At 50.2% G+C, this 14,243-nt stretch overlaps 1 protein-coding gene across 1 annotated transcript; it reads left to right on the top strand.

Moving 5' to 3' along the window:
* Positions 1-1,165: 1,165 nt before the first annotated feature.
* LOC120649526 lies at positions 1,166-2,291 on the top strand. The gene has a single exon (XM_039926346.1). It carries the CDS (start codon positions 1,309-1,311, stop codon positions 2,068-2,070), a length of 762 nt encoding a protein of 253 aa, XP_039782280.1. The 5' UTR covers positions 1,166-1,308; the 3' UTR covers positions 2,071-2,291.
* Positions 2,292-14,243: the final 11,952 nt, after the last annotated feature.

Here is a 14,243-nt window from a genome sequence, read left to right on the forward strand (position 1 = left end):
TGGTGGTACTACGACTTGGATTGGATGAGTGAGTGGGCTGGCTTGTCGATCGATTCCCTTTTTATTTTGATTTCTTTTTCTGCGCCACCATTTTCCTCCTCCACTCGTGCGTGTGAATCCTCAGATTTCTTTGGCCCTGTTTACATCTTTAACAGTAAACGTCGTAAACGAAAAAAAAAGTCACATCGAATATTTTAACACATGCATAGAGTACTAAATAAAGTCTATTTATAAAATTTTTTGCATGGATGAGTTGTAAATCGCGAGACGAATCTAATGAGCCTACTTAATCCATGATTTGCAGCAGTGATGCTACAGTACCATACGCTAATTATGAATTAATTAGCATCATTAGATTCGTCTCGCGATTTACAACCCATCTGTGTAAAAAGTTTTGTAAATAGACTTCATTTAGTACTTCAAATTAGTAAGATTCCATCGCAAAAAAAAATTGTTCTATCTAAAACGGCCGTGTTTATTTCGAGCGCAAAATTTTTTTTTGTTAGAATCTTGCTAATTTGAAGTACTAAATGAAGTCTATTTACAAAATTTTTTGCACAGATGGGTTGTAAATTGCGAGACGAATCAAATGATGCTAATTAATTCATGATTAATCAATAATTAGTGGATAGTTACTGTAGCATCACTATTGCAAAATCATGGATTAAGTAGGCTCATTAGATTCGTCTCGCGATATACAGCCCATTTATGCAAAAAGTTTGGTAAATAGACTTCATCTAGTACTCATGCATGTGTCGAAACATTCAATGTGACGGTTTTTTTGTCTACGGATTTACGGGTAAAGATCTAAATATGGCCAAAATAATTGTGAATACACCAGTGGAGTACCTGAAGCCCCAAAAATTATTGTTGCTGCGCTGTTGGCCTTCGCCTGACATAGTTTGCGTTTCCATAGGGCGTGTTTAGGTCGCGAATTTTTTTGATTTGATTACTGTGGTATTTTTGTTTTTATTTGATAATTAATGTCCAATCATGAAGCTTAAAAGATTCATCTCATCATTTCCAGATAAACTGTGTAATTATTTTTTTTAAATTATATTTAATGTTTTATGTATATGTTCAAAAATTTAATGTGACAGGAAATCTTGAAAAAATTTTGGAACTAAACAGCGCCATAGCAAAACCACCCTTCGTCTTTCTCCCTAGACCACCCGGCAGACCACACACACACACCAACTTCTCAGCTCAGGTCTACTGGTATCATCACATAGCTTATCGCAAATATCATATCGCGTCACCGTGTCACGGCCAGGCGTCTCTACAAATACCGGGCCGGGCGCGGGCGGGATGGACGACTCGCCGTCTCAGGCGGCGGCCGACCTGTCGCTGACGCTGGCGCCGGCGCCGGGGAGCGCGGGCGCGGTGGGGGGAGGGGGCGGCGGCGGTGGAGCGACAGCGTGCGTCGACGGCAAGGACGTGCGCCTCTTCCCCTGCCTCTTCTGCAACAAGAAGTTCCTCAAGTCGCAGGCGCTGGGGGGCCACCAGAACGCGCACAAGAAGGAGCGGAGCATCGGCTGGAACCCCTACTTCTACATGGCGCCGCAGCCGCCCAATGCCGCGCCGCCGAGCCCCACGGGGTACGCCGGGTACGCCGGCGTCGGAACGGCGGGGGACGGGGTCGCGGGCGTGGGCGGCCTCCCCGCGCCGCACGCGTACGCCGCGGCGGGGCACGGGTACTACGCTGCCCCCGTGCCGGCGCCGTTCCCCATCGCCTCGCACAGCTCCAGCGCCGCCGGCGGGCTGCAGTACTACGCGCCGCACGACGGCGCCGCGGCCTCGGTGTTGGCGGGCGAGGTTGGCGTGCTGGCCCCGCGCGCGCGCTTCGCCACAGACCAGCCAGCGGTCCCGGCGGCGGCCGCCGACCCGCCCGGCGCCGGGCGCGACGACCTGATCGACATGCTCAACTGGAGGAGGGGCTCCCACGGCCCCACCGCCTCGCCGGCCAGCACCACCACCACCCTCACCACCTCCGGCGCCGGCGCCGCCGACGGCAGCACCAGCAACAACCACGACGGCGGCGGGGAGCTCGACCTCAACCTCAGCCTCTAGCAGTCTCAACTTCTCCAGCTAGCTCGCCCCACAAGGTTAATCGTGTACTGGCCTATCCGTACGCTACGCGTGTCAACTTAATTAGCTCCTAGGCACGTTAATCTCTCTCTCTCTCTCTCTACTCTCTCGCCTCTCCCCTGTACTTATGTTAGGACGCCTCGTCATCTCCTGTCCTTTTTGCCATGTCCTGAATTGTTCATCGTCTTCTTTTCTTTCTCTTCCCTTCTTGAGGCCTCTGTTTGGCTGTTGATCCTCGCTGGGTCCTCCGGTTGTTCGTTGGCCTGTTGGGGGTTCGCCATTGCCTCGCGTGCTGCTGGCTGCCGGCGCCGCGGCATCAATCAATCACCAGTGCCGAGCATGTGGCAGCACAATGTCCTCGCCGCTGCCTCACTGTTCATCCGGTCCTGGTTGCTACTGCTTGGCCAACGTCACAACACGTTTCGTGCTGGTGCAGTTCGTGCTGGTGCATTATTTTCATCTGAGGATCGATCGATCCCCTGCCGCCGGACAGGAGCCCTGGGTCGCCGTCGAAATGCCGTCCGGCTGCCGGCACGGGCGGCGCAGCGGGGAGTGGGCGAGGTTCACCCGCTGTTGCATGCTGGCCGGGTGGGGAGCACGCCCAATCAATTTACTGATGCTATTGGTTATCTGGGTGGTGTGAGGATATATATATATATATATATATATATATATATATATATATATATATATATATATATATATATATATATATATATATGCGTGTCGTGGATATTATTTGTTAGGTCCGCGTCCCATCTTGCTCAACCGTGTCTAGGAACTGGATGCGCAGTGTAACCTCGCCACATAATTTTTACCGGAACGAGCATTTCTTATCGTGGTTTCAAGTTCGAGTTCCGTTTGGATCCAAGTACTAATAGCTAACACTATCTCATCGAAACGGCAGTGCTAATGGTGTAGGTTAAATTTTATTCAAGATTTAAAAATTTTAGCACAAGTGTTAATTGGTGCTAAAGTTCAGCACTGGATCCGAATATCATTGTCTGGGGCTGTAGATTTACCAGGTGGGCAGTTTCTTAACTTAAAACTAAGATTACCAGGTGGATAATCTGAGAACGGTAAAAAGGTAGATTCTTCCAGCTTGCTGGTGGTGGCAGAAGTGGCAACGTTCTAGGATGCGTTGCTATCCGCCGCGAGCAGAGGGCGCGGCCCCAACTGCGCCAGCTGCTGAGGTTCAGCCGCGCCCATGGGACAAAACCCGGTGCCGTCAAATGGCGCCGCAGCGTCCGTAGCGGGGAGGGAGGGTTGCCATCTGTGCGCCGGGGCCCAGGGGACATGGTCCGATAGTTGTACGAGGCCCGTTTGGTTTCTTGTAGCGCAACTAGAGAGAATTTTTATATGGAGTACTAAATGAAATTTATTTGCAAAATATTTTCACAGATGATAATAAATTTTCGAGATTCGTCTCGCGAAATAGCAAAAAGCTGTGGAATTAGTTTTATAAATTAACTTTATTTAGCACCTATTATTCGTCTACCTATACTAGCGAGACAACCAAACAGGGCCGGAGTCTGCGAGCGACGTGGGCATGGGCAGTGGCCTGGGCGCCAGATCTCCGGTGCGGTGGTGGATGGCAACGGCACGGCCGTGCCCGCGTGCCCCGGCATTGATGGTTCCTGCCGCGACGGCGCGAACGAGCGCAACAGGAAACAGGAGCAGCCGCTCTTGGGAGGGCCGAACCGCCGGCCTTGGCGGGCAGCCGCGGACGGTGAGGCGGAGAGCGACCGCGGGAGGACGCTCGACGGCTGCCGTTCCAATCCAGGGCCGGTTCAGTCGCTGTCGGGCATCGACGGCGCACGCAGCCGGACCATGGCGGCCGGGGACCCCGGGGTGTAATTGTAAAAGGGGAGAGATGAGATGCCCGCGCTGTTGCTCCTCCGGCCGCTGGGCAATGTCGACATGGTGACGGCGCGGCTCACCCGCCCCGGCGTGCCGCACGCCGCGAGCGACGTGCTCGCGGGCGGACGGCGACGTACTGGTCCGGGCCGGCCGCGGTGTCGCCACCGTCCCCCTGGCGCGCGCCGGGCCGGGCGGCAGCATCGTCGTCGTCGGCTCCTGGCCCTCTTGGCAGGCGCGGTACGGGCGGGGGCAGGGTGGTGGCCGTGGCGACGGGGAACGGACACGGCCATGTGAGCGGGCGGGGCGAGCGCGGGGCGGGGCCACCGGCGGCGGGCGACGCGACGCCGTTTCCGTCGCCCTCCCTGTGACCCTGTCCCTGGCCGAGCTGTTGCGCTGTTGCAGCCTTGCTGCAGTAGACAGTAGTGCCGCGCCGCGCGCATCCTGACGAACCGGATGGGCCTCGCTCGCCCGCGCTTGGTCCCGGCGGCACTGCAGCGTCGTCCTTGGGCGTGTGTTCGGGCAGCGGCTGTCTTGTTGCGCAGCTACGCCTGCTACTAGTACGCGCGTGCGTGATCGTTTGCGGCACGAGCGGGTGAGCGACGCGATGCTCGCTCGGCGTTTGTCGTGTCGCGTAGCGGGCGGCAGGGCTGACTGAGTGACTGGGATTGTGAGAGATCTCGCCCGCTCGCTCTTTCTTTCTTTTCATACGGGTTTGCCTTTGAAAATAAGCAAGGAACCAGAGCTACTTGCAGGCACCAGTGCTGAATAGGAGATGGGATGTGTTTGGAGTTGGGAGAGGCTCTTTTTTTAATCTCTCTCTCTCTCTCTCGGGAAGGCAAGGAATAAACAGTTGTTCGAGTTGATGTGTCGTTGTTGGTGTTTTGGCCCCTTGCGTGAGTGCAACCGGGCAGCAGCTGCCAGGACCATTTCTGGATAAACTCGAGGAACTATTCTGGACCAGAACTTGAGTTTACCGGCCAGTTCGGTTGCTTAATCGGATATGCGCCGGATCCGGTACGCGCCAAAAGGAAAAAAAAAGCACACGAAGCATTTGATAAATAATTAGTTAGTTGTAGCTATGTTTAGTGTATAATAAAACTATTCAATATACATGCAAGTGATCCGAATACTTTCTAATCATATTAATTTTATATCAGTTTACAATACATATTCTTTTAGAAAAGGAAATGCTATTAAAGATCAAAATATTCTTCGAAAACTTTTCTTACCTAAATACATCGTACAATATACATGATAAAAGGTGGTCATATTCGTTACTTTCCGTTTGGAATATCAATATAGCAGGCAATGTTTTCAGCAGGTGGAAATGGACTAATGGAGACGACGAGGCACGCATCCTCGGTGGGCCTCCGTGAAGCTTTTCTGGTGAAAACTGAGTAGTGACTAACCATCAGCAATCAATAGGTGCAGCATGCCCATCGTTCTGACATAAAGTTTCCCAACACAAGTACCAAGCTCATTATATTTGGGTTATCATGGCCACATCGAGGAAAAATTTATGTACTAGGAATAGCCACTCTGGTGCTTCTCTTTCGTGCTGCATAGAAATTTATATTGAATAAAATAAATTAGGTGATCTGAGGCCTTTCGCAATTAACAATCCTTCCTGCACAATTTTTTTTTTGAAACTTCTTCCTGCACAATTCTTCCTAGACTATAACTCGAGTGCCAATTGGAATTCCACCAAAATATGTGCGCATAAACCTAAGGATTTTGTAATTTAGCAAGCTACAACAATTTTACGTTTTTTTAGGGAAATTCGTAACCTAATAAAGAGGAAGAAAGGAGCGGCTCAGAAAAGACATCTTTGGAGCGTAGTGCCCACTGCCGCGGATCCAGGACCGTGTTGGGTAGCACTGGTCCAACCCAATTTACCTTATGTAATTTACTTACTAAACTAATAGAATTCGGCGTAAATTCAGCTAACCCAGCACATCGCCATAGGTCCAGCCCTTAGATGAAAGCCATTTCTAGCCCCGCCCTTGTTTAGAGCATCTCCACTAACCCCATTTATAGTTCTTATTTTTTTTAAATAAGGGCTTCTTCTATTTTTAGAGGCTATAATTTTTACTCTTAACTTCAGCACCAGTCTTCGAATTTCAGCCCCTACTCTCCTTTGACAGGTGGATCCATCGTCAGAGTTTCATTTTTTTACCTTTTTTTTTCCTCGCGACCCCTCTCTAGCAAGAATCACAACTCGTGCTCCCTCTCTTGCATCTCTCTACCGTCGATGCATCCCCGAGCATCTCTCTCGTGTCTCTCTCCCTCTCGGCCCAATGCATCTCTCTCGCAGTGGCCAAGCTCAGCCGCCCAGCTCGGCGCGATGTCTAGGCAAGGCCCCCGAGGCTCCATGGCCAAGTGCAGCCGGTGGTCGGGAATCAAGATAGGCAAGCAGGCCTCCATGGCCGAGCTGGCCGCTCTCCATGGAGGAGGCCACGGGGCCTCCATGGCTTTGCTCGCGCGGCAGCACGAGCAGCGGCGGGGCACTCGCGGGAGCGGCGGCGCACTCGCGGAAGCGGCGGTGCAATCGCCGAAGCAGCGGCACAAGAACACAAATCAATGAGTAGCGGTGCACTCGTGGAAGCAGCGACGTGGGAGCAGGGGCAGCGCTATCGGCCTGGGCCGCGGTGGCGGCGTGGAGGAGCAGGGGCAGCGGCACCCGTGCCTGCCCAAGAACCTAGGAACCCGACGGCGACCCCAAGAACTTGGCGCGGCGGCGGCGCGCTTCCTCCCGCGGCCGGGCGTCGCGCAGGAGCAGGGGCAGCGCTAGTCCGGCAGCGGCGCGGAGGAGCAGGTGCGGATGCTCGGCGGCGGCGCGGAGGAGCAGGGGCAGATTTGGCTCGGTCTCGCCGCTGCGCCTGCGCCCGGCCGCGGCCACGCCGTCGTCCTCGTCCTCGTCGGCCGGGTCCGCCAAGTCGCCGGCGCTGGGCAATGCGGCTGCGGCGGGGTGGAGGAGTGCCGGGCCAAGGGCGGTGGGGTGGCGGACGGCGCGCCGGCGCGCCTGCGGGGTGACGCGGGGAGGCGTCGGGAGAGGGCAGAGCGAGATCCTTCGCAATTTACAGCCCATCTATATAAAAAGTTTTATAAATAGACTTCATTTAGTACTTCAAATTAGCAAAATTCCTTCACAAAATTTTGCGTTTTTACATTTACGGGGTGTGACTAAACAACAACTTAGCATCTTTTTTCTTCGAGATGGTGAAAAGGCCCGCCGGGGGGGGGGCGGCGAGAGGGGCGGCCGGCCCGGGCCCCAGATTCCAAGGGGCCCCACCCCAGTTTCCAAGGCAGCCTGGCAGTCCGCTCGCAGGTTCCGCAGTTCCGGGCACGAGCAAATGAAACGCTAATTTTTTCAGAATTTCTATAGTCCTTGGCTTCTTGCCTTTACCCTCCTCCCGCGCCACCAGAGAAATCGCAATCGCGAAACGCCAAGCGTGCGGCAAGCCGCAAGTGCCGCCGCCTTCCGCACCAGCCGATGGAAGCCGCCGCACGGCACGTCGGCACAACAAACGACGGCCGGCCTGACGGCAGGCCGCAGAGGCCAGGGCGCATGCACGCAAGACATAACTTCGTCTATTCATGTTAGTTTCGGTTTCATCACCGGCCGTTTTCTCATGAATCATGATCGCATGCATCGACGATGAATTTGTTACTTACTGATCAATGAATCATGATCTCATTTTTTAAAATATTCCCACATGGCGCAGCAACTAGCAAGTAGAAAGGTAGAATCAGGCTTCAGCCAATCCAATTAATCCAAACCCTTGCGCAGAGAAAAGCAAATCAGGAGCTACCAGGTATTATAGTTTTTGAGGCTTTTAGACATTAGTGTATATGTTTCCATTTTGCTCTAAATTGACACTCATGACAAACTTATTTTATCTTTAATTTCAGCATAAAGATTATCATGTCGTGTAGAAAATATCCAGCCGACAGGCAGAATGAAGAGGAGGAAACAAACTAATAACAGATTGAGGTAATATAGAGAGAGATTGCCTGATATCCATAATCTTTTATGCACTTAGAGTGTTTAGTGGTACCAAGATTATTTATCTACTTATTTATTATCATTACTGATATTATTAATACAGGGCCCCTAGTTTAAGTTCCGCCCCGGGCCCCTGAAATCCCAGGACCGGGGCTGATGGTGAGTCGAAGCTAGCCAGATCACTACCACAGCGAGCCGACGAGGTAAGAACCGCCACTGCCCACTGGGCGCACAGCGATCCGTGCTGCCGCGCCGCGACCGGCGACGACGAGAGTCGAGAGCGTTCAAGTTCGCGTACGGCCGTGGCTGCATGTGCGACTGTTGCTGTCGTTACCAACAAACTAATAAACAGCGTCGCGGCATGACTGATTGATTGCGAGCGCGTGGCCCTCTGGAGGTGGAGCATACTTGCTTTAAATGGATACTTACCAACAAACAGTGTGTAGGAGTAGGATTACACTAATTGGTTCACTCAGTTTCTAAAGCATCTCCACTCAAAGTTTCATGTGCCCGGCTAGTTTTGGAACCTTTGTGAAGCTCCGAACAAATTTAAGAACCGCTGATGAACTTCAGCATGTGTTGCGTATAATTCCTGTGGCCGCGGAAAAATGCCTCGCACCTAGAGAAAAACTGAAACGACCAAAAAAACAGATCTACGCTAAAAAAAGGAGGTAAACGGAAAGATGCCGAGTGCGATGCAGCTTGGCTCCCCGGCTGTCTGAAGATTGCATTTCATTTTCGAAATTCCAAGTTGCGCAGCACAAAGGCAGAACATTCCTGTTGCCGCACCGCGGTCGAAGACAAAGCTAGTTTGCTCGGGCGGTAGGTGGGCCAGCGCCGGATCTCCAGCTAGATTTGGTGCCATCACTTGTCACCTAACTTTGATCTGGAATCGGATCCAGTCCTTTTAGTAGTACCACCGCCCTTCCTTTCTGGAGATGAGAAAGCTGCAGCTCCTTTTGCTCGTCGCTCATCATCTTTTCAATCTGACTTTTTTTATAAAAAAAATAAAAATCTTTTCCATCTTGATTTTGTTTGGTTACCCGTCACATCAAAATTACATAAAAAAACGAATGTCCGCATGAAGTACTAAATGAAGTCTATTTGTAAAAATTTTTCAGGGATGAGTGTAACTTTTCGCGATGAATCTAGCGATGGTAATTAATCCATGATTTGCTACAGTGATGCTACAGTATCGTCCTCTAATTGTACGTCAAATACCTCATTAGATTGGTCTCGCGAATTTATCAGGGATCCTACAGGTGGTTTTGTAATTAGACTTATTTAATATTTTAAATTAGTAGTCAAAGACAAAAAAAATTCGCGAAATTTTTTCCATCCCAAACCAAACAGGGCCCTTACAGCCAGACGTGAGAGCCAAAAGCGTCAGATGCTAGGAACAGGGAGTTGTTCTGATGCCGGAGCGAGCTCAGGTTTGGGCCCGGCAGTCAGAGCAGTGGAGGCCAACGCCAAACAAACAAGCGAGGCAGAAGGCAGTGGATAAGCTGATATGGCAACTACTTCCTCCGTTAAAAAAATTGCAGTATCAGCTTCCCCATAAGTCAAATAATTTTAAGCTTGATTAATTTATACAAAATAATATTAATATTGGAGTCCTTTTACGGTGGCTGGGAGATATCTATAGATACCTTCTTAAATTAATTCATTTAGATAATTTTAATCCATCAAAGATATATAGTCATTTGTCCACAAATCTCGACCCCCACCACAAACCGCACGCATTCCCGTGCCGCCCGCGACTGCTCCGTGCCCTAGACCCCACCGCTCACCCTCATCCTCACCGTTGCCGTCGCCATCACCGGTTGTCGACCACTAAGGATGGCAACGAACCGGGTTTGGTTCGGGTGGAGTGTCTGGGCACCCAAAACTGAAACTGAATCTAAAACCCGAACCCGCCCCGAACTTCTATTCGGGTGAAAATTCATCCAAAAAATTGAAACCCGTGGATACCCGAAACTCAACGGATAATCCAAAACCCGAAATATGTTGATTCGGGTGTCTAGGGAGGCCCAAACGTGAAATTATTTTATTTTATAACCCAAACATCTATTCACCATGGAAACATAAATCTCCTTAAGACAAAATTTGGACGGAAACTCGAGCGCAGATTGAACCACGTCACCAACAATTATCGATCGTCAGATCTCCACCAACGTATGATGGAGCCATCCGATCGATGGTCTGAAGAATGGATTAGACCATTCCTACTTTTCTTTGCCTGTGTCAGCTTCGGCCGGAGGCTCTAGGAGAGGGAACCAGATCCTCTGCAGTCGGCCCTTTCGACGTCGCTCTGCAGTCACAGCAATCTGGCCGCGCAAACAGGATCCAACGGTGATGGCTCACTCGCCCAGCCCTCATGCCCGATGGTGGCTCGTTCTGCGGCTGCAGCGCTCCTGCGCGTCTTGGCTGGCTCGGCTGGCTCCTGCACCACGCTGGGCGTCGGCCCAACAGGAACAGAACCCTTTGGCGGCTCGCATCTCCTTCCCCTCCTCTCCTGCTTATTGCTCGCTGCGGCTGTGACGGCGGAGGCGGCCGCGGGCCCAGCCGCCGTGACGGTGGAGGCGGGGACTCACTGCGGCCGTGACGGTGGAGGCGGCCACGGGCGAGCAGGAATCGGGCGGCGGCTGGAGCGAGGGAGGGCGGTGCGGCGCACAGCAAGTCGGGGGCTGACGGCGAGGTCCGGCGAACTTTGCTTGCTTGCTGCGGCCGCGACGGCCACGACAGAGGAGGCGGCGGCGCAGCTGCGCAGGCTCAAGCACCTTGTGCCCGCGGTGGCCGATGCGCTCGCCAAGCTCAGGACGCCGAGCTCTTTCCCTGTTTGCAGCAATGCCTCTGTTCTGCCTACCAGAAGCAAGTCTCCAAAATTACCACATTATCTTCTCATGCTCCCAGTCGAGATTTATTTGGTGTTGCCTGAAAGAATTTTGCAGTCTCCAAAATGCTCCTGTTTCTGTGTACTGCTTACTGAATCATCTCAGATTGACTGCCTACGTTTGATCAGAAGATTCAGAACTATCCAGAGTTGTGACTGCATAAGTTTCAGTCTGAAATTTGCTTCTTCAAGCAGGAGGGGCAGCTGACTTCAGACATTGTAGAATTCTAGTTCTGCTTGGCTAGCTGTTCACGTTTTCTGTTGTGATTTCAGACATTGTAGAATTCTAGTTCTACTTTGCCCCAGGCTTCTTTGATGAATTCCAACAGTCTACTAAGGGGAGGTGGAAGACAATCAAATCACATAGCAGACTTTGCTGGAAATAATCAAGTCACGAAGAAGAAAAGGTGATTAACTGACCTGTGCGTGATCAGCGCTCCAACCATTGCTCAAGCTTCTTTGATGAATTCCAACAGTGTACTAAGGGGAGATGGAAGACAATCAAACCACATAGCAGAGTTTGCTAGAAATAATCAAGTCACGAAGAAGAAAAATGAGATTAACGGACCTGTGCTTGATCAATGCTCCAACCAGTCTGATCGCCGCCGCGGCGCTGCCCGCGGCTCGTCCTCCAGCTACGCCGCCACCCGCGGTCGTCCTCGCGCCAAAAGGTCCTATTCTTGTTGGGCCGAGGCCAAGCGTGGTGCAGGAGCCAGCCGAGCCAGCCAAGACGCGCAGGAGTGCTGCAGCCGCAAAACGAGCCACCATCGGGCATGAGGGCTGGGCGAGTGAGCCATCATCGTTGGATCCTATTTGCGCGGCCAGATTGCTGTGACTGCAGAGCGACGTCAAAAGGGCTGACTGCAGAGGATCTGGTTCCCTAGGAGAGCCCGTGCTTCTCTCACGACGTCGTCGACACGCCGCTCTCTTGTCACCCACGAGTTCCGGGCCCTCAGCTTCCCTGTCGCTCCTCGCCTTCTCCATTGCCAGCATGACTGCACGACCGCGAGTGCCCGAACGCTAGCCCGGAGACCGAGCCGGTCGTGTACAGGGCCACGCGAGGCAAGGCGCGCTCTGGCCGGACGAGCCGAGCCCCCGCGCCGATGGACAAGGCCGCTTCACCGCGGCATGGCGATGTGCCGTGCGCCTGTCCGGCTTGTGCGGCTGCGGCTGCAGGTGGAAGCAACCAGCAAACAGCTGCGACCAAAAAGGGCCAGGGGCGCGTGTGGGCAACTGACCAACTGTAATATGGATACACCCCTGGGTCATATTCATAATCATACTCCTATCGCTGAAGCTGTGTCCCTCTCCGTCGCTCCGCGAGGTGTGTCCAGCCATGCGAGGTGTGTCCAGCATTGGGGCAGGACAACGATTGCCCCCTCCTTCTTTTTGCAAATAAATATCAGCTTCCTATTCTAGCTACAACCAGGAGGATACAAACATATCATATTCCTTCCGGAATGTTGGAGTTCATAGGAAACAATGAAAAAGATCTAGTGAAACACCTTGATCTTGTATTTCTTGACTCGGTACTAAAATTTACCATCTCAATTGCTATCTTTAGAAACATCTATACTTTTTTTTTTCTATGCTTTGTTACTTTGAACAAGATTACATCAATATTACACCACCTAGAATGTATTTTTTATTTTTTCCCACCTCCAGCACAATAAGGCAACTCTATCTAGACAAAAATCGAACTTGATTTGTACAATATACAGTAATATAAGTATGCTGAGACTGTACCTAATACACATTATAAAATAAATTGTGCCGTCCTCGACTTAAAGTACCATCAGTGCTTCACTAGTCATACGACATCTACATATAGCAGCCAACTACTTTTTCCAAAATACTGTTCTATTCTTCGCATTCCATATCCATTATCCAGGATCACACTATGTATGCTGAAATCCCTCCTGATACAACATCTATATTGCATCGACAACTACAGAAAAGCAAGATCGTCTTCATGAGAAAAATGATCTTGCTTTCAGTAAACATACATGGCGCTATGATTTTCACTTTGCTGATCCATCATTTGTTCTGCCCTCATTTTGATGTTTGCAGGTTCTGAGCTCCACTTACATGCGCGCTCCTCTTGTTGCAGCTGTGCCTGAGGTAAGTGCACGCCACCCCTCTGCACCTCCTGAATACAACTTATCGAAAATGCTAAATCACTTTGTTCATACAGAAACACAGTATAAGTTACAGTTCTGTTGAGCTATTCTGATGGAACAAAAACCCAAGTATGGGTAAAATTTTGACAAAGGAACATGACATAATATCATAACTCATACCAATTTGCAATTTGATTCGGAGTCCCGAGCACTAGAGCCTCCGGAACCGTAGGCATCAGAGAATATGATCATTTAACCATGACGACCATCTTAGTCTGCCTCACCAGGAAGAGCCAGTCTGGTTCTTGGCTTCCTGGTTTCAGTCGCTATTGCGTGATTCAATTTGAGAGGTGCCCGCCGTGCTTCAGTAGTTCAGACCTCGGAGTATTTTATTTTTGTAGTTGAACAATGTCCCTTAGGCTTCCAAATCTAATGTCCAAAGTACCAGCACAAAAATGGGGTTATGAATGAAAATTGGAGATCAGAAGCTATCAGCAACAATTGGATTACTTCAAGTACAGAAAGTTCATCATAAAAGGTAACGATGTCTTGTTTACGTGCATGTGCATCAACAGTGATGAACAATATAATTCTTGCATTAATTACCCTCTCAATCATTCAATTGAAACACTCTGAGCGTTACCACACAAAAATAGAAGTTCATCTGGCATCACTGGCCACAATCACAAAAGGGCGCACCAAAGGTGCGCCAAAATTGTAGTGCAAAGTCTAAAGTTAACTAAAATGTGAAATTATTTTATTTTATAACCCAAACATCTATTCATCATGGAAAAATAAATCGTTTGAGACACAAGAACTTTCAGCATGATATTGCTGCCAAGGAAAACACACACAAGAAAACTGCATGTTCTGTATCCTGTGAATGAAACTATGACACAGATCTGACAAGCCTCTAGGGACAGAGCACCTCATATGCAACCATAATATAGCCACCGGAAGAATGGATCAGAGTCAGAGTTTGCCCAAGGCTCCTAAAACTCTCGGAAATATTCATAACACAAAATGGAGAGGTGAAAAGAGAGCAAATTTAATTCAAACAAAGCAACAGAATTTCTTCCAGCTTCAAAATATGAAATTAACAGTCAATAAAAACCTAAAAAACTGTTTCAGTGTGCACATTATCATACAATGTTAGATTTTATCTATAATTTTCATATCCTATTTTCTTATACCATCAACAATTCTCATAACACACTATAACACAAATTGAGAGCATATCAAGTAACATTAAAAATGGAAATATCATTTCTAGAAT

Source organism: Panicum virgatum, chromosome 9K (assembly GCF_016808335.1).
Source record: "Panicum virgatum strain AP13 chromosome 9K, P.virgatum_v5, whole genome shotgun sequence".
NCBI lineage: Eukaryota > Viridiplantae > Streptophyta > Magnoliopsida > Poales > Poaceae > Panicum > Panicum virgatum.

Excerpts from the sequence above, each read along its gene's own strand:
- LOC120649526 (XM_039926346.1), top strand. The coding sequence starts at position 1,309 with ATGGACGACTCGCCGTCTCAGGCGGCGGCCGACCTGTCGCTGACGCTG.